Source organism: Ochotona curzoniae, unplaced genomic scaffold (genome assembly GCF_017591425.1).
Source record: "Ochotona curzoniae isolate NIBS_2020 unplaced genomic scaffold, NIBS_Ocur_1.0 contig_3643, whole genome shotgun sequence".
Classification (NCBI taxonomy): domain Eukaryota; kingdom Metazoa; phylum Chordata; class Mammalia; order Lagomorpha; family Ochotonidae; genus Ochotona; species Ochotona curzoniae.
The window spans coordinates 1,506,365-1,534,328 of NW_024465933.1; the positions used below are offsets into that span (position 1 = coordinate 1,506,365).

Here is a 27,964-nt window from a genome sequence, read left to right on the forward strand (position 1 = left end):
TGCAGTCACGGTGGGAGGGAGGATTCTGTAATTGCTACTCCTCAAAGTGATGTATGAAATGAGAAGTGTAGTGGCAAAGAATAGTGTTTGTCTGGTTTAGAGGGAAAAGATATGCAAGATTCAGGGCTCCCGGTTTCCTGCTGATTGCCTAAGCGTGAAGGTTTAGCTCAAGAAGCAGAAGGGTTTATTGATTGATTGATTGATTTTGGTGGTTGTAATTCCTCTGCCCCGCAACTACTTCCCACCCCCAGCAATCCCCCTCCTTCCTGTCCCTCTCATCATTAGGTTTTTGCAAAAACATAATTTTAATTCACTCTGTATTCACAGACTTAATTTGCCACTAGTCATAATACTCCATAAGTAACAAGCGACCACAGTTCCACAGGAGCATAAATAAGGGCTGGACACGACAATCATATCCCCAGACAACCACTTCATGCTTCGGTATTCTAGGTTAACTGTTACATATCAATGAAGACATATGGCATTTGTTATTTTGAGATGGCTCATTCCACCAGGCATAATGGTTTCCAGTTGCATTCAGCTTAAGAGGTTCATGTGTGTATGTTTGCTGTGCTTCAAAATAGCGGAGAAATGATCTTTTAAACTACCCATAACACTTTATTTTTACTTTGTACAAAATACAAAAAATGCAGATCCAAAGAGTACAGGCCAACAGTGACAGGCACACTGCACGACAGCAAACCTTGTCTGGCAAGACATTAGTTTTTTTAAACTTTTATTTTAGTGAATACATGCATTATATAAAACAACAGCAGCAACAACAAAAACACACAGAGAGGCTAGAGTTCTTGCTATTTCTACCCCCCAAATAATGCTTGCTATCAAGACGTTGGATGGAGGTGGGGAAAAGGAATTAAAAAGGTAAATAATTATTTATTCCCATACAAAAGTGAAAGCTACCGTAAAATGTCCGTATTTATTTATTTTTTTTTCCTGGCACACTGATTAAATTTCTTTTGAAAACCCACACAAATAAGCAGAAACAAAGGAAAAATCCTGAACTGAACAGCTAACAAACACTCAGGAGTGTTGTTAAGCTAGGTGACCATTCAGTAGTTTCGAGAATCCTCTAGGCAAAGCCCTTCCATTCACTCCTCAGCACAGCGTTGCGTCCGTCTGCCTCTTATCCTTCCAATACCTCTGAGAACAGGATGGCTTACATCACTGAGTCTGTTGCTAAGAACTAGTTTTGAAAAAGAAAGTCATGTACAAAAATATTTAACAAAACTATGAGAGATGTAGAAAGGAGTTGTCTTCGTAGCAAAGTTGTCGGCGCTTTGCAAGGGTTCGTCTGTATACTCGTCAGGGCTTGTTTATTTGCCCCATGAATAAGACAGCACCTACAAAATCGAAAGAAACGCTTAAACGCTTATAGCAAACACATAATTAAGGGGTGAGAGGGAGAAAAAGATGTGTTTAACCTGTGGTTGATAATATTGTCTAACAGAGCTTTCCACATGGGGTTAGCCACAGTGACAGGTGTGTGTTTGAAATGCAGCTGGCACTATTAAGAAACTGAATTTTGAACTATATTTCATGTTGGCTTAAGGTTAAAAAGAGCCTCCGGGCTGGAAGCTCCCACACTGGACTGTTGAGCTCTGGAGCGAGCACACTAATCAGAACATTCAAGAAGCAATGAGAGGTCCTGATGCAGACCTGTCTCTCCATAACTGAGCTGTTCAAAATGGTGGTCGCTATCAATCAACACAAAGTCAGCCTTGCAAATACAGCTGCGTACTTCCTAACTGCAGGGAGAGACAGGCAGGGTGACTGTGTTCATCCCGATGCTACTGCTAGAGGTCCGGGTCAAGGAGGAACACACAATCCCTAGAGCTGAGATCCAATGATCAAGTACTTTCCAGGTTATAACGGCCCGGTGGGCTTACACAGACTGCAGATGTGTCATTCCTTATCGACTTTATTGCATTCATAAAAGCATGCACAAACGAGTTGTCCTTTCTGCAGGCTAGCAACTACAACCAACTCGGAATTTTGTGTGTTTAAACATTTATAGCACATTGTAGACGCACAGCCTTGATTTTCCTAGCTAATATGTTTATTATTGAAAGTGTGAAATTGACAGAGGGGGACTGGACTAAGGACAATGCTGTTGGAACTACCAGAACTGCAGTATGCCTTTCCGGTGAACAAGAGAGAATTTCTTACCTGTTGGATTGTGTCGAATGAAAAATAGGAAGGGTCTGTCCACTATAAACCAGGGAGGTGATGATCTAGCAATTAGAATCGCAGCTACGGGAAGAAGAGGAAAACGTATTACACCCTGAACACAAGGCCAACGAGGCAGTTGGCTTGAGGGATTCTCTCAGCCAAGTGTTTGAGGACACACGGTCTGTCCCTCAGTCCCCATTTATTGCACCTCTGCTCCTGGCTAGGCCCATGACACTTTCATGGCGTTTGTCCTTTACATAACACCATCTTCTCTAATAAGTGCACTTATTCCTCGTGGGGTTTTTATGGGGACTGAATGACATACAACATGCAACAGCTATTGGAAAGCAACTGCCACTCCACAGATACCCAATGTCTACTTGGCGTTAAGATTAGCTATCTTTTAGTCACACCATCTGAACTGCTGATGAAAGTCCCTGCCCCTGTGTAGCCGAGCCAAATCCTTTCTGGACAGGAAGGCTTCGCTCACTCCTATCCTTCTGTCTGTGCCTTCTTTGGCACATCATTTAGAAGGTGCTTCCTGTGCCAGAATTAGACCATCCCGAATAACTTACTTCCTGCAGACATCTGGTTTACAAACTTCTTCAGGCCCCTGGGTCTTAGACATGCTCACTCTGCTGTGCCGACCAATGACTGGCTCGACAGTGACGAGGCCTTGAAGGCGGGCAGGCATGGGGTGTAACTACCACGCTCCTTGTACAATGGCTCAAACCTCTGAAAAGCACTTGGCATTCTAAAGGAAACACCTGCCATGATTGTGGAGCAAAGCCTGCACTGAGGAGTTACTGAAGACTAACAGCAGTTGCTGTGGACAGAATGGTGTCTGTCCCAACATTCATATGCAGAAGTACTTCATGTGACTGTGTGGACACAGTGTCTCCAAGAGGTTAATTAAGGTTAATCGAGGTCCTAAGAGTGAAGCCCTCACCCAATACGATTGGTGTGTATTTTTAAATGGGCAGAGGCCCCCAGGGATGTGCACGTGCAGTGAGGACATGGTGAGGCGGCATGTAAGCCAAGAGAGAGAGATTTGACAAGTACCCAAACCCACCAACCTCTAGGTATTAGACTTTATCTTCTAGAATTCAGAGAAAATAGTTGTCTGTGGCTGAATCCATATCCAGGGGCCAGTTTTTTTTTTTACATGAGCCTGGGCTAATACAACACAGCCTGGATGGTTATACAAGGACCTGTACTTGAGTTAGTATTCTGCCATTTGCAAAAATTTAAATATCACTATGACATCTAAAGAAGATAAAAGTCATCTTTAAAATCCCAGCTTTCTTATTCTAGATCTTTGTTTTAGATGCTGTTTTCAAGCAAGGAAAAAATGAGAACAGTGCAAAAGCATCCCTTGGAGTATAAATAGTATGTTTCAATTACCCGGCTACGAATTTAGCTAACATGTGTATGAGCTCACCGAATTTGGTTAAGTAGCTTCACTCAATATTAAATGGATAATTAGAGGCAAAAAGCAAACTGAACTTGCCCTGTTTTTTTTTTTTCCTTCATTTACAAAATCACCAAGGAGAAAGTGGCTGTGGCTGTCCTGTGTATGGAAGGAGGCTGCACGCAATCCTCTGATCATCGAACAAGAACTCACTAACTGTCTGCTTCCTCCTGGAGAGGTTGGCTGTTTTTTCCCCTCATGTGATGCAAAGTTTCAATAGGAAGATGGGTCTTTTCTGCCAGTAAGAAGCTGATTTGTGCTAAATCTCCCGAAATCACAGATCAGCAAAGCATGGTCTTCTGGCCAAAGCTCCAGCGCCAAAGGCAATTTTGACAAGTAAAGGTCACACACACAGCTACCCTTGTCCACTCTCCATGGCTGCTCCCAGCCACAATGGGAGAGTTGAAAAGTTGGGACATGGCCCAAATCCACACTCTCTAGCCTTAGCTTGCTGACTGCCGTTCTAGGAGATGTTTCTCTTACTGAAAGGTTTTTGTTTTTGAGTGTTGCTGGGTGTGTCTCCCAAAGCTCAACGCTTGGCACGTGGGATAAGGGGGAAGGCTCGCTGTGCACCTGATGGCTGCAAGGCTGATGGGGGAATCGGGCCGACACAGAACCCAGGCCTTACTTGTTGCGGCGGAGGCTTTGGTTCCATCTTCACTGACTTCAATCTTTGCTTTCTGCAAGATGTGAGAAACATGAAGGTTTTCTGACCCTGTTTCCAGAAAAACAAGACAGAATTGGCATTAGTTTCATGTGGTGGCCATGCATCTGCTTAAGGGAGGAGAAATCTCAAAGCCACGGGGAATTCCACCTCCTAAAAAGTGTCAGGAAAAATCACATTAGGGATGGCGAACTCTCAGCAACTTTGACTTGCAGTGACTTTCAAATTCTATGCAGTGAACTGTGCTGTTTCTGGGGACAGGGGCGACCTGGACCCCAAATGTGTACTGCCTTTATCAATTCAACCCTGACCAGTAGGAACTGTATTAAAAAAAAAAAAAAGAGCAGAACTTCAAAATGGCAGTCCAATTTTCCAGGAGACCCAGAAAGGATTTCAGATAGCCTTAACAGGTGGGGAAACTGAGGTGTCGGGTGTTAGCATTCTGTCCCAGGACACACTGCCATCTAACGGCAGAGTAAGTGTAGCTTTTCCTAACTCATCTCACAGTCACAAGGAGTCAGATTAGTCAAGAGTGCAGGCTCCTGTGGGAGGCTGAGCACACGAATGCACTGGTGCCTCGCGGGGCTTCTAGCTTTATTCTCTTTCTTCTCAGCAACTCCCTATACTACCAGCAATACCCACTGCGTGTAGTTTCTCAGGAGAATGGAGACTGGTCAGCCTGGACAGCACACAGAGAAAGCTCCATCTGGTGCTAAGCGCTCTGCATCAAGGCCCAGCACTGTTACGACCCCATATGACCGAGATGCACAATCATGTGGCCCAGGTCACACAATGCAGTAGGCTATTCATCAGGAGAAAACGGGGGCACACTGCTCTGTGAACATTCCCTATTTGGTAATTATGCCACAGCAGACCATACTGGAGGAAAAAGTATAGGGTCAAAGGGTACTACTCAAACTTTAACGGGTCAAGGGCCTCTGTTGAGATCAGGATTCTTATTCAGTGGGTCTGGGTTACACCTGTGATGGTGCAGATCCAACAAACTCCCAGGTGACGATCATGCTGACGGGAACTGCAAGGGCTTAAAGGGAATGACAAGCTTCATGGCGCTGTTTCAACAGGGAGCCAGCACATGACAAAGTCTGGCGGTGAACTCACTTCTCAGCACTCAAAGGGAAAATACAGACAGAGCATGAATCACTCTCAAGCCATGAATTTTCTTCAGAAGAAGGCTGCTACTCAAACATGACTCAAAAAAGGTATACAGAGCAGTAAGTGAAGGGACATAAGGGTATTTATGGCTCAGCTGCACTGGGAAAAAAGTTCTCATTGAACATTAAATGACAGATGGGGAGAAAATGTTATACTCTATATGCTGAGGAATTAATGGCAAATGTTTAGAAAGGATACTTGTCAATCAGTAATAAGAATAACACCCTTTACAATAATTTTTTTTTTTAAGTTCTCATTGGACTCACTGGAGTTTCCATGATTTCAGACTGATAGGCAGGAAGACGGTACTGCATGTCCACCTGCTGCTCTAAGGAAGTTGGTAAATATTTGAGAACTGAAAAAAAAAAAAGCCAACCTTGGCTTTTCTTAATACACAGAAAAAGTTTGCACTAAAAAAGAGAGCAGTATATAGTTCTGAATCAACATTTTAGGGAACAGGAGCAACACACGAGTGGCTGCTTCCACACGCCGTGATGTGACTGGGCCTTCCCATGACTCGTCTGTGGAAGGCAGGGGAGAACGACGCTTGCTGACTTAGATGGTAAAGCCAACAGCATCTTCTGATGATGCATCAAATGAAACCTTGAACACTTTTTACGGCAACACATTTCCAAATCTGATTTTTGTTTTCTATTCTGATAACAAATAAGTGATACCATTTTCATCAAGAATAAGTGTTAAATGGAACCTACTTGTTATTTTTGCAAAATTTGCCTTTGAAGGATCAAACATCTCGGTAATGCCAAGAGCTTTCAGCGGCTCCTTCAAGTCTGTTTGTGCTACTGCTGTGAACCTACACGAAAGCAGGAAAGAGGGGGCAACATCACTAGGCCATCAACGACACAATGATATGATCCGTGCATGTCAACATCGGGGTTTTGGTTTTTTGGAAAGGAAAATCTGAACATGAATATGAAGTTCACCTTAAATTCTAATTTCCAAATTTAAATGGGAAGCAACTCCTCTCTCAAGCATTCGGCTGACAAAATCAGCAGTGCATACTCCGCATACTCCTGCACCTTCATATGCAACAGGTTCTCATTCCAGTGCTTAAGGAGCGTCTACCGCAGCACGCTCAGTGTAACGGTTCCATGTCTGCATGTTCCCCGAACTCTGCAAGCCAATGGTCCTGCCCCACAGCCAACTAAAGAGCCACCATTTTATCGCCTCTAAGAACCGACACCCTTTGGGACTAGAGGTGGTCAAAAGGAGGAGATTCATTCCTCATAGCTCGTGTGAGGATTCTGAAAGCATTTTACTGCAAAAGAGGAATAATCATGCATAATTAATATGGATTTTTGATATGAGGGCCCACCAATTTGGAGGCACTGCACATGGACAGATCTGACACTAAATTGATCAGAAGGGAACACTCTGCCAGATTTGGTCCCACCCCACAGAAGAAAACAGAGGGAGGGGATGAGTGGATTCCCCTCCCATGTTTGCCATAGCAGCTTATCTGTTCTTTACAGCTGATGCCTATAATCTCACCGACTTAACTGCCTACACCACATTCAGCCTACTTGAAGGCTTATTCCATAAATCACTCATAAAAATCTTGAGAAGACTGCTAACACTTATCATGAGGTTATCGCTCTGATTACTTAACTCAGAGACTGAAAAAAATCAAAGCCTAGTAGATCTCTCTCTACTAACTTTCAAGGCCTGGGCAGTTAAAAATCTGGATAGTGGGAGCAAAAGTAATGTTGAAAAGTTTACAGAAACGAGACAGGATTCATCGCCTCCTCTCCAGGTCAAATGGTCTCTGACTCGTTAAAAGGTTTTGACCTTAAGGCAGAACGTCTCAAATTTTATCTATATTTTAGGGAAAACCAGAAAAACTACCTTAATGCCAGATTATTACTACAATGCATAGAGATCTGTGAAACTACATTCATGCCAGGTTTTTTTCAGGTTCTTCTTTCTCAGCCTCCTGCTGTCTGCTATCCCACACAGTGCCATGTTTTGTTCTCCAGAGAACAAAGCTACTCACTTGGGCAGAATCACCTGCACCCTCTTGGGCACCATCATACCCATCCAGCTGTCGATGGTCTTGGTGCTGATGTGGGGGATGATGGCCGACAGGGGGGTGGAGCTCTCGGTGGGCAGAGCAATCAGCATGCTGATGCTCTCTCCGTGGTAGGGCAGCTCGATGAAGTTGTACCATAGGTCATTGGGGGTGCTGGTGGAACCTAAAGAAATCAAAGGCAGGTCAGTGCGTTCCTGGTGACTTCTGGAAATGACATTGCGGCAGCGGTAGAGCGGAGCTAGCAATGCAGCTGCAGAACTTTCCCTCTGTGGCCGATAGTCTCCTTGGAAGGACAAAAATAAGGGCGATTATTTCTTCGTTCCCTCATGAGGAGCTTTCTTTTTCAGTTTATCTTGGAGCATCACTAAAATCATTTTACTTTGGCTGAGTAGAATTTAACTAGATTACAAGGCTTTCGGCACACAGTGTTTTGCATGAAGTTGACCATTATTATAAGAATAAAATAATGAATTTTGAATGACTTGGAATTACTATTTAAAAACATTCATACCTTAAGATATAAAATGAAACTGTGGGTTGCAGAGTTACTACAGTGAAGCAAATGAACACACCCATCACTTCAATGGGCCTACCTTTTCTCTCCTGTGTGAGGTGACCAGTCAAAACTGACTCATTTATCAAGAATCCCAAGGACAATATAATTTTAATATTATATATACTGGCAGGCCACATTTTGGATGAACTACAAATTCATGTAGACAGAAAGAGAAGATAAACAGCTTTCACTAGGGATCCTTCTGTGTGAAATCCGTACCAGCTCTTCAGCATCCCGCAAAACGGCAGCCAGGAGAGTTACAGCTGAGACCACAATTCAAGAGATCACGCAGCTTGCCAAGGGCAGCTGGAGAAAAAGAGAGTCTTTCTCCTATTTCAATGCCCTCTCTACTCACTGTTTGCACATTTTGGCAGCCACAATTAGTACTTAGACATGTTACAGGACTTTGGCACACTAACAGGAACTCAGAAATGATTTAGTCCAGTTTTCTCACATGTTGTTAAGGGTACACACTACTGCAAGAAACTTTATAGACAAAACAGATTCCACACCCTACCCTAGTAAGTTAAGGAAGCACAAAACACCTGATTTTCCCTGCTGAACTGACGTATGCCAGTGCTAGAAACACTCTTGGGCATTCTGCAACAACAACAACAAAAGTTTAACCTCAGTTCTCCCCATGTTCCTCAGACTAATTTCATCTTAAGATTATTTGATTTTTACATAAAATATACAGCATATTGATGATCTGCTAGGGTTTCAGTGTCTCTCAAAAGTTCATACATTAGGCGCTTAATCCCTTGTAGTGAAGTGGGTTAAGCTATCACCTAATACGGGTGTTAGTCTGTGTCCCAGCTGTTCCTCTTCTGGTCCAGCTCCCTGCTAATGCACTTGCGAGAAGAGCAGACACAGCCCAAGTACTTGGGCCCCTGCCACTCTGTGCGAGATGATGAAGTCTTGGCCCCTGGCTTTAACACAAGCTGTTGTAGCCAACTGGGGTTAAATTAGTGGATGAGAGACCGCTCACAAAATTTGTATCCTCCAATTCTTACACTGATGGTGTTAGAGCTGGGGGCTTTTGGAAAGCGATAAGGACTTTAGGAAAGAGTAAAGGTGGTGCCCAGGATAGCATCAGTGGTTTTATAAGAGGAAGAGGACGCTGAGCTGACCTACTTGCTCTGTCTCTCCAGGTGATGTCTTCCATCAGGTAACATGCTGACACCTTAACAAGACCCTTCCTGGGTGCCAAGCAGAACCCGGAGCCATGCTCCTCTTCCTCACCTCCAGAACTGTGGGCAAATGAATTCATACTTTCTTCTAAAGTTTTATTTTTACTTATTTGAAAGGCAGAGTGACACAGAGAGAGTCAGAAAGAAAAGATGCCTTCCATCAACTGGTTCACTTTCCAAATGGTTGCAATGGATGGGGCTGGGCTGAAGCCAAGAGCCCCGAATTTTACATCTCCTGAAGTCAGTAACAGGTGCCTCAGTACTTGAGCCAGCTTCAGCACATTTCCACTGTGCCTTAGCTGGGAGCTGGAGTGCATGTGAACCAGCCAGGACTTGAACCTGCCCTTGATAAAGGATGCGGATACTGTGGGTGGCAGCCTAACGTGCCGTGCCACAATGCCAACTCTAAATATACATTCCTGATAGATTTAACATGTGAAACCTGTGACTCAGCACACCTGCAATGAAGTTAGCTAAATGGAACACCAGCACCTCTAGATTTACGCTGGGTTTCTGAAAAGTTTGTAATCATCATCCTGTGACCTTGGCCAACCTGCTCAGTTTCCCTGTAGGTCCTTGCGTGTAGCATGGATGATAATATGTGTATCTCACAGGTTACTGTGACTAAATGAGGGTGGGGGAAATGGTAAGTCTGGCTCTTGTCAGGGCCTGGTCAGGGCTGGTACACCATGAAGGCTGGCCCTTCCTCGTTGCTACCCTCTAAACCACCTGGAAGGGCAGCGTGTTAAGGAGAGAAGAGATGGTGAGTTCGTGCTTGTTCTTCTCCGGCCTTTTTTGGGGGAATGACCTTTGTGAGTCCCTGCAGTTAAGACAGGGAACTTGAAGGTGTCAGCTGGTAGTGGCAGGTGCGTGGGCTACAGCGGCAGAAGGAAGACAGGGAGACAGAGAAACGCTTTTACGAAGGCTTTTAGCCACACGCTGTGATGAAATGGTGCAGCCATCAGACTGCATGGCACTTCAGACTCCTTGCAAGTCTCTCCCTATGGGAGCAACAGCTGTGTAAGTGTGAACTGCTGTGTCTCCCCTGGGCCCATTTTGGGCATTTGGCCTCAGGGCTGTCTGGTAACTCAGCTGTGGTCTGCGTCCGCTGGGATGCCCCATGAGGCCTCACACTTGCCTTGCCTCTGTCTCGGGGCTACCTAGGAATCCAGGACAGGCTTTTTCATCTTTGCTTTCAGCCTGCTCGTACAATAAAGCAGTCTCAATGAAATAAAAAAATCAATGAAAAAGCAACGGGAAAAAAATCTCTTCCTAATGAGCCCTTTAATTCTCTGAAACCACACGAGGGGCGGGCAGAGCTCATCTTCAGAGCTTAGGACATTTGAAAGTGGTTACTAATTGCCCCAGGGCCTGCCAGAAGGCTCAGTGGGCATCAGCTTCTCTTCAAGATGCTTACTCTTCAGAAAAGAAGGATCAAGTTCAGGAACAATGAAAAGCATAGGCTGGGTGTGTTCCCAACGGCATCCGTGTTCAACACCTCGTCCAAACGAGTATGTGCGTAACACGCATGTCTGCTGAGCGCTGTGCAGTCACTGCATCCGCTTCGTCTCTGGTTCCTCCTCCGTTTCTGACTGCGGGCACTGAGGCCCAGCGTTGACCAGGACCCAGGCCTGGCCTCGCTGGAGGCTTAGGAAGCTCAGAGGAGGAACAATGCGTGCCTCCCTCTCCACTCACGCTGGCACAGAACCGCGCACGGAGGACACGAGCTGAGGTGAGCAATGTGAAATTCGGAGTTGCAGGAGCTGGACTCCCATCCTGGGGCTGCAACACATGAAACTGAAATGCTGGCCAGTTCCTCAGTCACGTGGCTTAGTTTGTTCTGTAACAGCCTCCACCTTACAGAACGGGGAAAACTCAGGGAGACCATACCGACGAGGTGGCCAGCACAGCCTGCAGCACACCACCACCTCCCATCTGGTGCCTGGAGGTCGTTTTATAAAATGCCTCACACTGGGACTGCTCAGCCTCAACACCACCCATCCAGCAGAGGGCAGCTGCTTCATTCAACACAGTCTGAGGACATTAACCCTGGAAGTACTGAGCTACATATCTAAGAATTGACGTGTAAGAAAACTCACCCGTGTTCTTTACCATAGGGAAATCTAATGTATTATAAGCTTAAACCATGGATGGCCATGTAGCTGACGGATGACGTAAGCCCCCATGAACTGAAGTCGAAAGTCGCACATGATTCCTTATCTAATGAAAACGTCAGTCACAAGAGTAGAAATTACAGTGTAATCCTACGTAACTATGCAAAAGTGTCATACATTTTACAAATCTATTGAAAAGTCTTAAAAGTACTCAAAAGCAAATTTTTATCTTACAAAACGGGATCACAGGGGAACTTGGGCTTTCTTCTCAATAAGCTGTTGCATTTGATTTTTTCAAGAGCATGAAATATACATCTACTACAAAGGATTTTAAGATTTTGTTCTTGTTTAATACAGAAGTGTCTGAACTCAATTAGCATTTTTTTTTTTAACCAGACACAGGTCTCCCTCTCTGTTCTCCACCCTTCTCTTAACATCAGCAAGTGCATCTTCTGAGATCTTGAAGACATCTCACAGAAAAATGTCAGGACAGGTACATTGGATGACAAGGTTCTGGCAAAGCAATGAAGAACAGGGAGGCTCGGCCGAGGTCCACGGTGCACTTGACAGATGACACTGGGGCCGCAGTGTGCCTGACCAGTGGCACTGGGATACAGTGAGGACACAGAGGGATGGCCAGTGCATCGCATAATGAAGACAAATGCCTGCCCAGGGGCCATCCTCACGACCCGAACCAAGCAAGCTAAAAGGCCACTGTGCTCATGGAGTTAGCTGGCTCCCCATAGCAGAGCACCAGTTCAAGTCTTGGCTACTCTGCTCATGATCTGACTCCCTGTTAATTCCCTGGGAAAGCAGAGGAAGACACACCAAGTACCTGAGCCTCTATCACCAAATGGTAGATCCAACTGGGAGCCCCAAATGGAACTCTGGGCTCTTGGCTTTAGCCTGGGCCACACCTGGCTGTTGTGGCCATGTGAGTGAACCTATAAGCAGAATATTGCTTCTTTCCTTCTCTTTCACTTTCTGTCTGTGTCTTCAGCTTTCTATTACATCTTAGCCTTTCAAATAAATAAATCTTTAAAAAAATAAAGAACATATGCAGGCTGCAAAAAATGTTCAGATGTATTCGGGGATGATGGACAGTGAATTATGCAACTGTACTAGGCAAGACCCACATGTCTAGGAGAAGACTACAGGTTTGAAGTTTGCCTTACAGTCAAACAAAAGATTCATTTAAACTGAACCCAGAGTGTTTCAATGGTGTTAGATTTAAAGAACCATCACCAGGGCTGGCACAATGGCTGTTACATAATTCTCAGCCTGCAAGTACAATCATTCCATATGGGAACTGGGTCATAGCCCTTCTACTCCACTTCCCTTCCAGCTCCTTGCTATGACCTGGGAAAGCAGTGAAGGATGGCTCAAAGCCTTGGGGCCCTTCATCCAAGAGGGAGACCTGAGAAAATCTTCTGGCTTTGGATCAGCTCAGCTCTGGCACTTGCAGCTATTTGGGGAGTAAACCAGCGAATAGAAGATCTTTTTCTTTCTCTCTCCTTTTTTTCTGTAAATCTGACTTTCCAATAAAATAATAAATAAATCTTTAAAGAACCATCACCAGACTCTGACATCTGTGCTGTATACCGACAGCCACATCCGACATATTTTTTCCAATTGTAAAAATTGTTCATTCTTGTTTTAGATTTATTTATTCGTTTTTATTTGGAAAGTTAGATTTTCAAAGAGGTGAGACAGAAAGATCTTCCATCTGCTGGTTTATTCCCCAAGTGATTGAAATGGCTGGAGTCAATCCAAAACCAGTAGCCAGGAAGGAACTTCTTCTGGGTCTCTCACACAGGTGCAGGGTCCCAAGGCTTTGGGCCATCCTCTACTGCTTTCCCAGGCCACAAGCAGGGAGCTGGATGGCCAGTGGAGCATCTGGGACACGAACCGGTGCCCACATGGGATCTTGGTGCATGCAAGGTGAGGACTTTAGTCACGAGACTACAGCACTGGCCCAAAACTTACTCATTTTTTTAAAAAAAAAATTCAGTTGCAAATAAACAAAAGCGCTTTATTTGAAATCTCATCACTGTTAACATTTTATTGAACATCTCCCAAGATGTATTTCCATAGATACATGGCACCTGCTGTTTTACACTTGCTTTCTGAAATCAACCACACGTCGTATAATTTTTCTGCTTACACAAATCTAATACTCACACACATTCCATTTTGCAGTTATGTCTCAGTTTCCACAGGGATGGGTTCTGGGATCCTCAGTGGCTGACAAAATCCTGGCACAGAAACTGCCCAACCTCCCATATAGTCTGTGTTGCTTCCAGATTACTCATAATACTGAATTCAGTGAGAGGGTCACGTGCGCAGTTGCTGCATTGTACGGGGATCAACAACGGGAAAACAAAGCCTGTGTGTTCAGCCCAGATGAGCTTTCAAACTGTTTGGAATCCATGACTGGCTGGATCTGAAGCTACAGCACTGGCAGACAGGAGGGACTCACTGCATGCTTGCCTCTCGCTCTTCTATGTACTGAGGTGTGACAGAGACTAAGTCCCCTGTCATGGGACCGCCGGGACCAGGTTCGGGAGCAAGTCTTCCAGGCCACCCAACTCTGCCAGCTGGGCTCAGGGCCATCTTGGCCCACACTGGAGCCATGACTGGCTTGCATCAAGCTTCCCAATTTTCACTAATCCAACAAGTAAACGAGAAGTCTAATTTTGACTAGGTTTAACTTGGTAACGGAAGGTGATGGTACTTTTACTCGCTCAGTGCCTGTCCATCCTTCTACTTGGAATAATCCTTCCATCTTAAACACAACAAAGTGCCTGCATACATCATGTATGAATACCTCACCCTCCTGAACAACTCCATGCCTAGCCATATGCCGTGACAAAGTCCTGTGGCGTTCCCTTGGCCCTACCCTGTGCCCTGCTTGTTCGAACACGAAGACTGCTCATGAACTGAGAGGACTCCGGGGGCTTTCTGGAACGTGTCTCGACAAGCATGACCTTACCGCATCGGAAGACAGACAGCTGGGCCAGCATCGGCACTTGATAGGATTTCCCATCGCCAGCTACAAACGTGCGCTTCTTGGTATTTTCTGGCTGAAACCGCGATTTCCACAAGCCCTTAAAATACACGGCGTTGACCAGCACCAGTCGGGTGAGCATGCCGTCGATGAGATCTGGGGTCAGTAGTGAGTCAATCATACCTGTGGAGGCACAGAACAAACAAGGGAACAAACCTCAGGGTTGGTGGCCAATCAGGAAAGTAAGTAGCGCCCGTTGATTAGGCAGAATGTTCAAAGATTTTACAGGGGCCTGGTGCTGTGGCAATGCCAGTATCCCACATTGTGACACTGGCTCCAGTTCTGACTGTTTCTTTAACTGTTCACTTCCAATCCAGCTTCCCATTAATGACCTGAGAAAAGCAACAGCAAATGGCCCAAATGCGTAGGACCCTGCCACCTGCATTGGCGACTGGGATGAAGCTCCTGGCTCCAGTCCAGCAGAGCCATGGCTGCTGTAGCCATCAGGAGACTGGGCCACTGGATAGCAAATGTGTCTCTCCCTCTCTGTAACTCTTTCAAAGAAATAAGTTCTTAAAACAGACATTATTGCTGACGCCCTGTATGTCTCACATTTTAAAAATTTCTACTCATCTCAACAAGCTCCATTTAATCTATAATTATATCCCCACTGTTACTAATAAAGGATGTGCATCAGTGTCAGAGAGGGATTTTGGTCCCCACACAATCAGCAGTTTTAGTTTTGCTTTATTTTTTTTAATCACAAGATTGATTTAATTCAGCCTGTGCAGTGTTGTCAAGGCTTAATCCTCGGGTTAAGATTTTGGAAATGCTGAGGATTAGTTCAGAATCCCTGACTGTGGCTCCGTAGCAAGTTGAAGAATACAAACAAAACTGGTGTCTGTATTTATAGGTCGGATGTTGAGCTAGTGCTGAGACTACAGAGAGAAGAACTGGGGTGTGTTCTGGAAGAACTTGGGGAGGTGCTGGGGATGGTCCACGTTGCCAGTGCCAGGGGTCGGGGAGCAAATGTGGCTCTCCTCACGCATGATGCCAAGGATCCTCCCAGAGTCTTGCCTGGGGGTGCAGCTCTGGTTTCCCATTCTGTGCTTGGTATTTGCCAAATTATGTGCATGTGTGTTGACAGGGATCCCCGAACCTCCTAAACTACTAAAAATTAGGGGTTTTTTTATAGCATTTAAAAAGGATTTATTTATTTGAAAGGCATATTTATAGACAGAAGAGGAAAGACAAAGAGATCCTCCATGCACTGATTCGCTCCCCAAAGGCCGCAGCGGCTGCAGCTGAGCCATGGGAAGACAGGAACCTGAAGTCCCTTCCTGGTCTCTCACGTGAGTGCAGAGTCCCAAGGTTTTGGACAATCATCTGCTGCTTTTACCAGGCCATAAATAAGGAGCTAGATCAGAAGCAGAGCAGCCAGAACATGAACCAGCACCCATATGGGAAGCTGGCACTTGTAGTCTAGGGATTAGCCAACTGAGCCTTCATGCCAGCCCTGCGTCACTTTATTTTAAAAGGTGAGAGCAAAACCAAAAGCTTCTGAAGCATCAAGCACGTCTAGTTCAGCAGAGACAACTTCTAGTCCTTTCAATCAAAGCTAGCAAGGGGATGCTAGCATACAATCAGCAAATGAACATTCCCTTGACCCAAGGCGAGCTAGGACAGTTTCACCACTACTCCTAACTTCCACAAGGGGGCACCAAACAACCTTCAGTCAAGACCCAGAGGGAAACCACCTGGGCTCTGGAAATGTATGCCTCCCCACAGGGAGGGTCCTTAGAGTTGGTCCTCCAAGTGAATGCCGTTTCTTGCCTTGCTGCAAACACTGCCTTACCCAATAACTACCTGGCTTTAAAACAGCACCGGGAACCCTTTGTGGATAGGAGACGCCTCTCTCATTTTGCATAAAGCCCCATTTGGACAGCAGCTCCATGGCACTGCAGTCTTTTATCTCCAACCAAACTGTGACTTGCACAGGACAAGGGCTCCAGTCCTAGTGTTCAGTGTACAGGTAGTGCTCAGCAAGCGTCTGGGGACATCTCAGTTCTTTTCAGAGATGATCACTGGTAGGACTAAGATGCAAAAGAGGGCAGGCAGGAAGAAAGGAAATGAAAGCAAAAGGAGGAGAAGCTAAAACACACACAGCTTAGAGGCGGAGAACACATGGTGGCCCTGCTGCTAACTGCTACTACTCACCCATTCATCCATTCACCAACTATTCTGTCCATCCATCCATCCATCTATCCATCCATCCATCCATCCATCCATCCATCCATCCATCCATCCATCTATCCATCCATCTATCCATCCATCTATCCATCCATCCATCCATCCATCCATCCATCCATCCATCCATCCATCCGTTTTATACCCAGCCATCCACCCATCTTCAGATAACTTCCTACTTCGTGCCAGGCACACTTGTAACACAAAATGAAACCTGCCCCCTAAGAGCCCTGGATTACAGAGAAGACAGAGGCTGACAACAATGATGTGGAAAAGCATAAGGCTTCAACTTTAACAAATTAAAGTGAAAGGGGAAATTAAGAGGGGAAGTCAAGTGCTCTCATAAGGCCTGGGAAGTGTGGCTTCGTTGAAGAGGAAATATTTAAGCTCATCACTATAAAACTGGCTCACGCGTGTCCTCAGGACAGCCTTCCCATCAAATTCTTTCAACAGATATTACACTATCACCCTTTCATAGAAAAGAATACTAAGGAATAGGGTGGTCAGGTAACATCTCCAAGGATGCATAGCAAACAAGGGGCAGAACTAAGATTCAAAGCCAGAACTTGTGCTTGTAATTCTGATGCTACTCACAGGAAGGTACAGAAACAAATGAGCACTAGCAAGAGGAAGCAGGCGGGACAGGTCAGGCAGCTGGAGGCCCATCTGGAAGTCTCAGACAGAAGGCAGGGTGGAGAGCGAGAGATCTAGCAGCCTGTGCAGCCAGAACAGAGAGGGTGTAGGGAAGCTGTGGCTGAGGACTCAGGACCATCACCAGCCCACTGCCAAGGTTCTTGGTGTTTATCTAGAGAGAGGGAACAGTCTCCCCCAGAGGAGGCACCTGCAGCCATCAGACTGAGCAGAGCCTGAGCTCCAAGGGCGGCCGGGCTCTCAGGCACCCCAGTCCTGCCCAATGGGGCTGATCACCCACAGCCTGGGGACTCCCGGAATGTTTTTGGTTGAATAGGTAGTGGCAAGAAGTGTCATGCATCGCACAGCTTTCCAAAGAGCTGCACTTTGTAAAGGACCGTCTGCTCCCTGTGTGACTTTCACACGCCCCATGCATATCCATGCTGAAGGGAGACTTGACTGGAATGATTTGAGCCCAGCATCTCATTCTCATGTGTAAACACTACTTTTTCTGGGGGCAGGCTTCCAGTGTTTACTTAATTTACCATGTAAATCAAGAGGAGCTTGTCCTTTGTTCTGTGGAGAAATTTATCAACAGTCATACACAACTTCAGAAAAAAAATATCAGCAATGGCAAAACATAGTTTGGGGTCCTTGTGTCACCAGTGCTATGTACCTGGGCCAGCTACTGCTGTAACCTTTACTTTGCAATTATGCTAAGACTCTGACTCCTTTATTATGTATTTGGATATAGCTGTCATACAAGCTTACAATCACAAATGGCATTTCTCTTGTTCTCTCATGTATTACAGCTGGGTGTTATGTTAATTAAAATATCACTGTGTGTATATGCCTAAATCATACGATCTGTAAATCTCATTTCAGGATAACAGAGAGTATTAAAATGTTTGCTTAACAGGACAAGGCTCAGGCTGATTGAGAACTTCTTTGCTCATGGCTTTCCATCTGAGCCTGTCAGGTGCCCTGAAAGCAAGCGACATCACGCTCCTCTTCCGCAGGTCCAGTAGAAGCTTGAGGAGCTGGCACTGCAGTGCATCGGGCTAAGCCACCAACTGGGATGCTGGCATCCCATAAGAGTGCCAGCTGCTCCCCTTCCAACCCAACCCCCTGCTGGTGATTTTGGAAAAGCAGGGAGAGATGGCCAAATGCAACTGCCCCTGCACCCAATGGGGAGACCCAGATAGAGTTCCCAAGTCCTGGCTTTGGCCTGACCCAGCCTGGAGTGCTGCAACCATTTCAGGAGTGGATCATGGGATGGAACGTATCTCTCTCTTCTTCTTTCCCTCTCTAACTCTGCCTTTCTTTTTTTTTAATATATATATATATATATTTATTAATTACATTGCATTATGTGGCACAGTTTCATAAGCTCTGGAATTCCCCCAACTCCTCCCCATACCCTCCCCCCATGGTGGATTCCTCCACCTTGTTGCTGAATTACAATTCAAATTCTGTCAAGATTCTTTCATTGCAAGCGTATGCCAAGCATCGAGTCCAGCATCTTATTGTCCAGGTAAATTCAACAGTTTCTTGGGGAGACCATCTCTGGTCTGAAGGCAGAGCTGGCAGAATATCATCCCGATCAATTTAAAGCCACAACATAACATCAACGACAATTTACAACATTATGGAATTAACTGACATGGTATTGTAACTCTGCCTTTCATGTAGGTAAATGTAGAGTAAGAAGTAAGAAGAAGGTGACTGCATGACACACTGCAGCCACAGCAACAGAAGAGGAACTAGTCCCGAAGGCATCTGCTCCCGGCCACCGTGCTCAGGCCGGCAGCCTCCAGCAGCCCAGCAGAACGCAGGCCAGTGCTGCTCTCCTGGTCATTTTGGGATACTGGGAAAGCTCATACCTGGGCAGTATACCTGGACCCTGAGACTCGTCACTCTATCCGGTCCCTGGGTGCCCTCTCTCATGGATCTGAGTACAGTGGTGGCTGCTGCAGACAGAATGGGAACTGCTCCCTTTTCTCTTGGAGATTCAAAATCAGTGGGCAGAGGTCCAGGGATCTACATTTGACATACACTCCCAAGCAATTCTGTTGCAGGTCTAACAGGAATGTTGGAGTCTCCCCGGCTTGCAGCTCCGCTGCTTCTTTCCTGTTGAGTCATTTTTGGTCCCAATCATTTGACACTAATTCTTCTTGTTATTAAAAAAAAAAAAGCAGAAAGTCTAAGACTGAAACTAAAACAAAAAGGGATCTGGAGTTTCTATTTTAAGCTTATGGGTCCCAATTCTGGTACAGACCCACAGCTCTCCTGAGGATTCAAGCTGAACTTGCAGTTTGCAGACGAACAGCTTTCTAATACCAATGTCAGACACTGTCTCCATTTAACGCAAGGAGACACATACTTGGGAGGTGCTCTGGTGGAGTGGTTTAAGCCATGTGGGCTCTAGTTTCAGTCCTGGCTGCCCCACTTCTGATCTAGCTCCCTGCTCATGTGCCTGGGACAAGTGGCGAATGGTGGCCCAAGCACTTCATGCCCCTGGACCCTTGTGCGAAATCTGGAAGAAGCTTCTGACTCACGGCTATGGGCTGGCCCAGTTCTGCTCATTGCAGCCATTTGGGCAGTGAACCAAAGATGGAAGCTCTCCCTCTCTTTCTTTGTAACTCTGCCTTTCAAATAAATAAATAGATAAATAAATAAATAAATAAAGAGGGGGGCACACACCTAAGTGAGTCACCATCACACAGTGTGGAAGGGGTTGTAATGGAGGAGTTTGCCAAAGATGTCAACACAGGCTGAATATGACTAGTAAGAGTGAATGTGTGTCTTGGTGAAGGCAGGAGTAAGAAGCTGGGAAGGCAGAGAGAGAACACTGAAGGCTGCGTTCCATGCAAAGGGGAGGGCAGGTGCCAAGGCAGAAAGAGATGAATGGGAAAGCCTTCCAAACACAGAGGAGCCCCCAGACATGGCCGAGGCAGGCAGGCAGCAACGGAGGGAGCTACAGGCAATGATGCTCAAAGGGATGCAGTGATGGCAGCAGCATTGAGTGAGGAGGTGGACTGAGCCCCCTGCAACCCCAGAGGAAGTTAGACACGCCACAGTGACCGGCTGTTGGCATTTCTCAACAGGAGGGCCATGGGCTGGCAGACAACAGACAGTATCACGGAGCCGAATGCCCACCTCCATTCACACAGAACTGGGGGTCCACTCACCCCGGGTTTCATTCTTCACCCATGTGTTGACGGAATCACAGGCGGAGGCTGGGTCCCCGAAGTTCATGTTGCGAACTTCACAGCGGAACACATCTTTGTTCCGCGCGACGAAAGGCATTTCCATCTTAAAGCCATTCTTCACAAACACGGCATTGGCCACCGTCACAATGTCTTTATTCTTCTTGGAGACGATGGCCTTGTTGATCTTTTTTAATACTTTACCGACTCCTAAGGGAGAAATTAGCAAGCACAGCAATATTACATAAGCATTTAGCAATGCTTTCTTTCAATTAAATCTCTGTCTCCCAGCAAATAAAACAGCAAAAACAAGATGTCTTATGCTTTCTCAGTGGCTCATTCTTCAGAAAAGCGATGGGTGGGTTTTTAAAGAAACAATAATCACAAAAACTCTCAACACTCAGTTATGTTTCTGCATCACAGCAGGTTCACCGTGGTGAGATGTCACGAGAGGCTGAGACGCCGCTCCCACATCGGTGCCTGGACTCAGACTCCCAGGTTCTGCTCCAACTCCGGCTTCCTGCCAGGGCACATCCTGGGAGGCAGCTGATGACAGCTCAGGGAGCCGAGTCCCTCCACCCATGTGGGAAACCTGGACTGAGTTCCAAGTGCCCTGTGTTGGCCTGGCCCGGGCTCAGACCTGTACCCCGCGGGCTTATTTGGGAGTGAACCAGTGGAGATTTCCACCTCTGTCCTTCCTCACCCCGGCCATGCCGTTTGTTTTCCTTTTCTTTCTTTCTTTCTTTTTAAGATTTATTTATTTTTATTGGAATAGTCATATACACAGAGAGGAAGATCTTCCGGTTGCTGACTCACTCCCCAAGTGGCCACAGCAGCCGGAGCTGAGTTAATCAGAAGGCAGGAGCCTCCTCAGGGTCCAAAAGCTTTGGGTTGCCCTCGACTGCTTTCTCAGGCCACAGGCAGGGAGCTGGATGGGAAGCGGGGCTGCCGGGGTACGAACTGGCAGCCATATGGAAGCTGGGTGTGGAAGGTGTGGTCTTTAGTCACTAGGCTATGGCACTGGGCCTGCTGTGTTTGTTTACAAACACAGACCTATTGAAGGTGTTTCTAGCACCTTCTGAGCATAGCTCTCATTCTCTCAGCAGCCTTTCTAGGGACCAGGTCAGTAAGAATGCTAGCCAGCTCCTTAATGCTCTAGTCCCTGAGGAATAAATCTGGCGATCTCCTAATTCATTCTTTCTCTTGTCTAATCATGAGATTAGACATGCCAAAGGTTTAAAAGCATTTTTGTTTTGTTTTGTTTTGTTTTGTTTTGGGGGGAAAAACAAGGAGAACAACAGAAACACTATTAGTAACTGCCATGTGCCACCATCCACAACACTGTGATTTTTCCTTGATACAAGGCTCACAAGGGAAAGAAATTAATTTTATGGCAATATAAGCTTTATTTTACATGAATCACTCACACATGCTCCATTGAGTCTTATAGACTATGAAAAATTTGAGGTGCAAGTTATGAGGATGAAATGTATTTCGATAGAGAACTTGAATTATACATCTGTCTTTTCAAAATGACATTGTCCTCAAATGTCACACTAGCATTGCATTTCATAGTTCCCCAAGAGCTGACTTGTCCCCTCTCTAACAAAAGCAGGACAAGGTCTTCCCAAGGTGCCTAAAGAGCACCTTACAATGCAAAGAGCCCCTTGTTGGGCCTTTCAGGACCATGCCCATTCCATTCTTTGAGCCGGCCCATTTCCAGGTCAGGCAATAGCTGGCCTCAGAAGCTAAAAGTCGTCCATGGCCAAGTTCCAGAGCCCACCCCGTCGTCCACATTGCCCGATCTTCTACAAGTCCCAGGGATTATCTTCCCGGTTGCTGTCCCCAGCAGCCCTGCTCCCTTCCTCACTACGGTGTGTGCCCGGAGGCTCAGCCCCAGCAGCAAGCTCCCTGGTGAGTCTGACCTGTACACTGAAGTCCTGTTCTACAATGGGACTGCTGGCCACTTTGGAGGAAGAAGGGGTGGGGCGGGATGGAGTTGGTGACCCAGCGTTAAAACAAACAACAAACTCCAGTTGCTATTTCAGAACTTCACTGGCCAACAAGGGCTGGATTGTACCACAAAAAGCCATAAATTTTAGTAGTGATTCACCGTGAAGTTGTAAGTGGCCAGGCGTTTTTCTCTGCTTCCCAGTGAGGGACAGAACAGTGTGTTCAGTGAACCAAAGACGTGATTCTTTCACACTTGCAGCAGGTGAACACACTGCAAACTTAGGTGAAAGGTTAAATAACTGAATCGACAAAGCAGTGCTGTCACCATGCAGGAGCCACACTACCTACGAGGCACACTCTTGAGTCTGGGGAAAACCAGAACCACAACCAGCCCCCTCACTGCCAAAAGTGGCCATGTTTAAATGCTTCTCTCTGCTGCTACTTTCCCCATTGGTCTTAGCTTTCCTCCCTGCTTCTCCAGCCCTCTCTCCGCTACTTTTCTTTCCATTCCTTTCCTCGTAGCTCTATATTGCTTCTGTACCGCTTTTGTACCCCTCTCTGCCACTTTTCTCCCTGTACACCTTAGCTTTTCCATCCAAAGATCTTAGCCCCTCTTCCCCTCTCTGCTACCCTGTTCTTCCCGTTCTGTTCGTCGTTCTTCTCCCAGTCTTTCTCCTTGTTGTCCCCCCTCCTTAGCTTTTACCGGCTGCTTTTATACCATTCTCCACCAATCACTTCTCCCTGTGGGTCCACTTGGCGCTACCTGATAGGCCAGTAGCAATGACATAATCACAGTGAGGGCATAGCCTATGCCTGTGACTTCCTGTTTACCTGCTGGCGAGACCAACCCTGCCTCCTGGCCCTGGGCCAGCCACTATTCTGCGATGGCCTTTCCTATACTGGGGAGCGGCTTCAGCACCCACTCCCCACACAGTGCAGCCAGGCACTTGCTGGCAGCGCTGGGTGGGGTAGCCCTGGAGGAGGTTCCACTAAGAACACAAAGTGTGAGGTCCCAAGTGGCACGAATTTCTACATTTCCCCATCTTACTCTCCCAGCTACAGGTGTTGCTGCAGCCCAGAGTCTTGGAACCTTACGGGAGAGGTAGAAGAACAGGAGTAGGAAAACTAAGGCTTCAATGCAGTAACAGAGCCAGAAGATCCCAGTGCATGTGGGTGATGGGCTCAGAAGCCAGTCCTGTTACTCACGCCCTGCACCTACGCACAGGCAGGTGATGGTGACTGGTCAAAACGCCTGAATGATGGCCGTGCCACCACACCGACAGATACAAGCCCATGTGTGCAAAGAGGTAACTAAAAAACAGGTTTATGTTCAACAAAATTTTCTCATTGGGCTTTATTTTTAAAACATATGTTTTCCAGACTTTTACTTTGGAAGATTTATAACTATACAATAAGTCTAAAAACCTATAGGTACTGTCATTTTATTAGAAACTGCCTCTAGTACAGTTTATAAGGTGCCTTCTCATCTCACGCTTCCTAACCACTGTGTGTGTGTGTGTGTGTGTGTGTGCATATGTGCAGCTCTGTAATTTTGTCCTATGTGACCATTCCTGTCCAAGACAGGACAGTTCCATCATCACTGCGTGCACTGTCCTCCCTGGCTGTCCTTGCGACCTCCCTACAACATTCCTGAAGCTCATTCCCAAGCACAGTGTGTTCTGGTCCTATCCATCATGGAGGGGTGGAAGTGGGGGGAACAGGAAGTTTTCCCTTTAAACACAAGTAGAGTCAAGCACTGGGAGACCCTGTGGTTGATCCCAAGCCTCTTGCAGTTCCAGTTCTCATTTCTAGCATCTGAACAAGTGTCTTTTAGAAAAGACTAACCCTAAGCCCTGGATGAAAAGAGTAACCATAACCCCCCCAACTTCCGGCTGCCTGGCTTCCCAGATGCTAGCGAACATCAGACAACAAACATCTCTCCTTCTGTGTCCCCGTGCTAGATGCCAGGAAAGGCCCAGCCCAGAATGCAGGGAGCACACGCACCGTTCACGCTGTATCTCATGGCTGTGGTGAGCTGCTTCTTCGTCTTGCCATCCGCTCCGAGCTGCAGCATCCCTAGGACAGACGCAATCCCATGCGGGGAAATGACGATGTTGTCATGAGGTTGTGACTTGACAATCTGATTGAAAACTTGGATTCCCATGTTGGAGCCTAGCTCCTCAAGAGACAGAGGGTTGAACTGGGAGCAGACGGATGGCAACGTCACGGAGGCCAACAGGAAGAAGGGAAAATGCCAACCCATGGCTCCTTTTGGCAAAGACATCCTAAAAAAAATCAGATAAAATATATATAAATATAAAATAAGTACAGATTTTGGTTGGGTTAGTCTGTGCTGAACTAGATGTGACAGTGTACGTGGTACAGCTTGAAGACAGAACAATACAGATTAAATGGATTTTCAACACATGCCTTAGGATGATGGGCAGAGAGAGAAAGCAAACTGACATGTGCTGTGTCCTTACTCGGAGCCGCCGAGCATGAACCTAACACATCACCACATTTCACTCCGTGCACTGTGGGCCTCCTGCACTTTGCAGGTGCTGAGTGCAGAGCTGTGAAGAAGATGAGCACAAGACTCCCGTCCTGCAGTTTCTATTTTAGAGGGGAGACAGAAAATAAACGAACAAGCAATAAATTATACAGAAAGGGATAAAGGTCAGGATTATTTAAAAAAGATTTGAGCAAAAGAAGGGTAAGAGGAGGGAGACTTTGGAGGAGGAAGTCAGGGGCAGCGGGAGCACAGGTGACACTATCTGAATGGTGAGAAAGGGCTGGCCACACCTGGACGTGGAAAGGGTGTGTGCCCGGCAGGGGACAGATCAAAGGCACTGAGAAGGGAAGAGATGTGCTATGTTAGACCCAGTGTACAGCAAAGCGGAGGATTTTTTTTATGCTGTGGTTCACAAGAAACCACTGGAGGGTTTAATTATTTTTTATGTTATGTTACTTATTTTAAAGGCAGAGAGAAAAAAAAGAGATGGACTGATGAATTTATCATGCAGCGGTTCACCATCCAACTTCCCGCAACAACCAAGGCTGGCTGAGACCAAAGTCAGAAGTCAGGACTTCCATCCAAGTCTCTCACATGGATAGCATGGACCCAACTCCTCGCGCCACCCCCTGCTACCTCTCAGGGCATACAACTGCAGGCAGCTGGGATCTGCAGCACAGCCAGTCCCTAAACAGAGATACGTGAAGTGGGTGAACCAAGCAGCATCGCAGCCATGGTACTGAACATCCACTCCCACCAAAGGATTTCAAACAAGGAAGCTAATTTCTCAGGTTGTTATCATGATGTTAGAACCATGTGTATTTCATTCCTTTCTTATAAGAGTATCACTTTTCAATAAAATACCTGCTTACTTAAAATAAAACTAAATGAAAGTTTTATAGTAGGACGAAGATTAATCAACCTTGCGGGTGACACTGCTATGTGGATCTTCTCCATTACAATTGGTTTTGAGTAAGTTTCCTTTCAATGACTACCTCTTAACAAGAGCTTTCTTTGGCTATGACAAGTAAAAGCTGTGTACATATATTTATGAATAAGCCAATACTTTTATTAAATAATAATCAAACAGTGGAAGATAGTAAAACAAAAGCTTAATTGGTGATGGTAAAACAAAGGCAAAAGCTGGAGGTTCCGCTAAGTACCAGACTTGCATGGAGCAAATGTCTTTCCTTATCACACACGTGACAAGGGGTAGCTGGGAGTGCTGAAGACAGAGGTGGCCAGCAGAACAATGTTCCAGGGAGAAGAACAGTCCAGTGCTGCCCTAACTGGTGCCTCGTGTCTCCCTGCCTTCCTTCCTCTACACTTTGTGCACTTCCACCGTGGGTCTCAGCAGACGTTCAAAAATTACTATGGGACTAAACCCTAGGGCTACTTTCTGTTTCTAAGTACTTTCTATTTTAACTGATTATTTTTCACGGCAGCAAAATTAGTCTATTGAGTGTGGCTAAGAAAATGCTTGTCTTCAGTCCTGAGCCTTGCTGTCAGTGCCAAACCCTCTCCAAGGAAATTGCCAAACTGGGTTGTGCGACAACTATCTACAGAAACAGAATCCCCTGCCTGGCCCCTCGACACGCAATGAACTTCAAAGGCCAGCAGATGTTGCAGTTTTCTTCCAGACTGTGAAAGCAACACCTTCTTAAAAATGCAGGACACTCAGTGTTTCTCCAGGGCTTAATTGTAAAATAATTGTGAAATGCAGCCTGTCTGAATGCAAAACATGTAAGTGACCTACATCCACACGCCCAGTTGGGCCTTGACTATGGACAGCACGGCCTACTTTGACTTTGGCACTTCAGAGAGGTTCTAATACCGTGACAATCCCCGAGTTTCCTGGAGCCTGCTGGTCACTTGGGAGGTTCCAAATCCTCTAGGGAAGCCTTACCCATTTCACCCCACAGTCAGGATGAATATTCACCCCTTTTCCTCTTCTTTTTTCAAGAAATACGTTCTACTTGTAAAACTTCATCTATCTCGTCAACTCAGTCACTGACTCTCATATTATGATCTATTCTGGTCTCTCTTTTCAGCATGCCACAACCTACCCTTCCCACAAGAAATATTCCTGGGTTAGGGAATATTTAACTAAGCAGTTGGAGCTGTACACCAAAAAGGCATACCAGACACCACACTGGTGTTACTTCTAGTAGCCTTTGGCGGATCCACCCCAGTTCTACACATAAACACTGTCAAACAGGGAGAAAGGACCTGGGAGAAATCTAGGCGTGCCAAAGTCCTCAAGTCAGCAACAGACTCCCAAATAAACAGCTGTCTTATTTAGTTGAAAAAAATTTTTTTAGTTGTCAATTTTTCTAAAAGAATAGCTTCATTATGATGCAGGGGAAGCCTGCCATGAATGTTCCTCTTAGTTTCTTTTCTTGGGAAGTTTTTCAGCGACGGCTATGCAGTGTCACAACAGTGCGCTGGGACAGTGTGGGGCTGTGCAGGAGCTGGAATCAGAGCTGCCTTTGATAGGTGTTCTGGCCAGAATTCCTGCTTGGCCTCAGCCTCTTTGCCAGATGCTCAGCTGTCTGGCTTGCACATGTACCTAAGCTTTCTCTTCTCTGCAGAGTTAAGTAGCCAGGAGAGTGGGTGTTGTTCCATGCATTACTTTAGATGTGTCAAACTCCAAATGGTGAAACACACGCATGTCTAAATAGGCAGCTCTTTGCATGAAATAACTGCTGGGAGCTCTCAATCTCTGAAATGCTCAATCTCTAGAACAAGGAGATTCTGATAATGGGAAGAATACAGTAAATGTCTATTCTCATTTTGAAGAGGAATGATACTTAAAACATTCATAAAAGAGTATTGTCCAACCGTACTGCACAGCACCAGTATGGAGGATGTTCAGAAATCTGTTCCCCTATTATTTGAATCTTTCCACAAATGCAAAAGGAGATTGAGTGGGCATTAGCTGGGTAGGTGCTGCCCACATCTTATATCAACATGCCTGTTTTGATTTCTGGCTTCA

General features: G+C 46.0%; 1 protein-coding gene across 1 annotated transcript in view; it reads right to left on the reverse strand.

Moving 5' to 3' along the window:
* Window positions 1–598: 598 nt before the first annotated feature.
* The window catches only part of SERPINE2 (serpin family E member 2), a 60,319-nt gene continuing 32,953 nt past the window's right edge, over window positions 599–27,964 (reverse strand). Inside the window, exons 2-9 of the mRNA XM_040982809.1 lie at window positions 24,462–24,742; window positions 20,487–20,714; window positions 14,404–14,601; window positions 7,516–7,714; window positions 6,215–6,315; window positions 4,293–4,379; window positions 2,191–2,274; window positions 599–1,364 (exon numbers count right to left, since the gene is read on the reverse strand). Of these exons, the coding sequence (XP_040838743.1) occupies window positions 1,327–1,364; window positions 2,191–2,274; window positions 4,293–4,379; window positions 6,215–6,315; window positions 7,516–7,714; window positions 14,404–14,601; window positions 20,487–20,714; window positions 24,462–24,741 (1,215 nt within the window). The 5' untranslated portion in view covers window position 24,742 and the 3' untranslated portion in view covers window positions 599–1,326. The remainder of the gene's footprint in view (window positions 1,365–2,190; window positions 2,275–4,292; window positions 4,380–6,214; window positions 6,316–7,515; window positions 7,715–14,403; window positions 14,602–20,486; window positions 20,715–24,461; window positions 24,743–27,964) is intronic.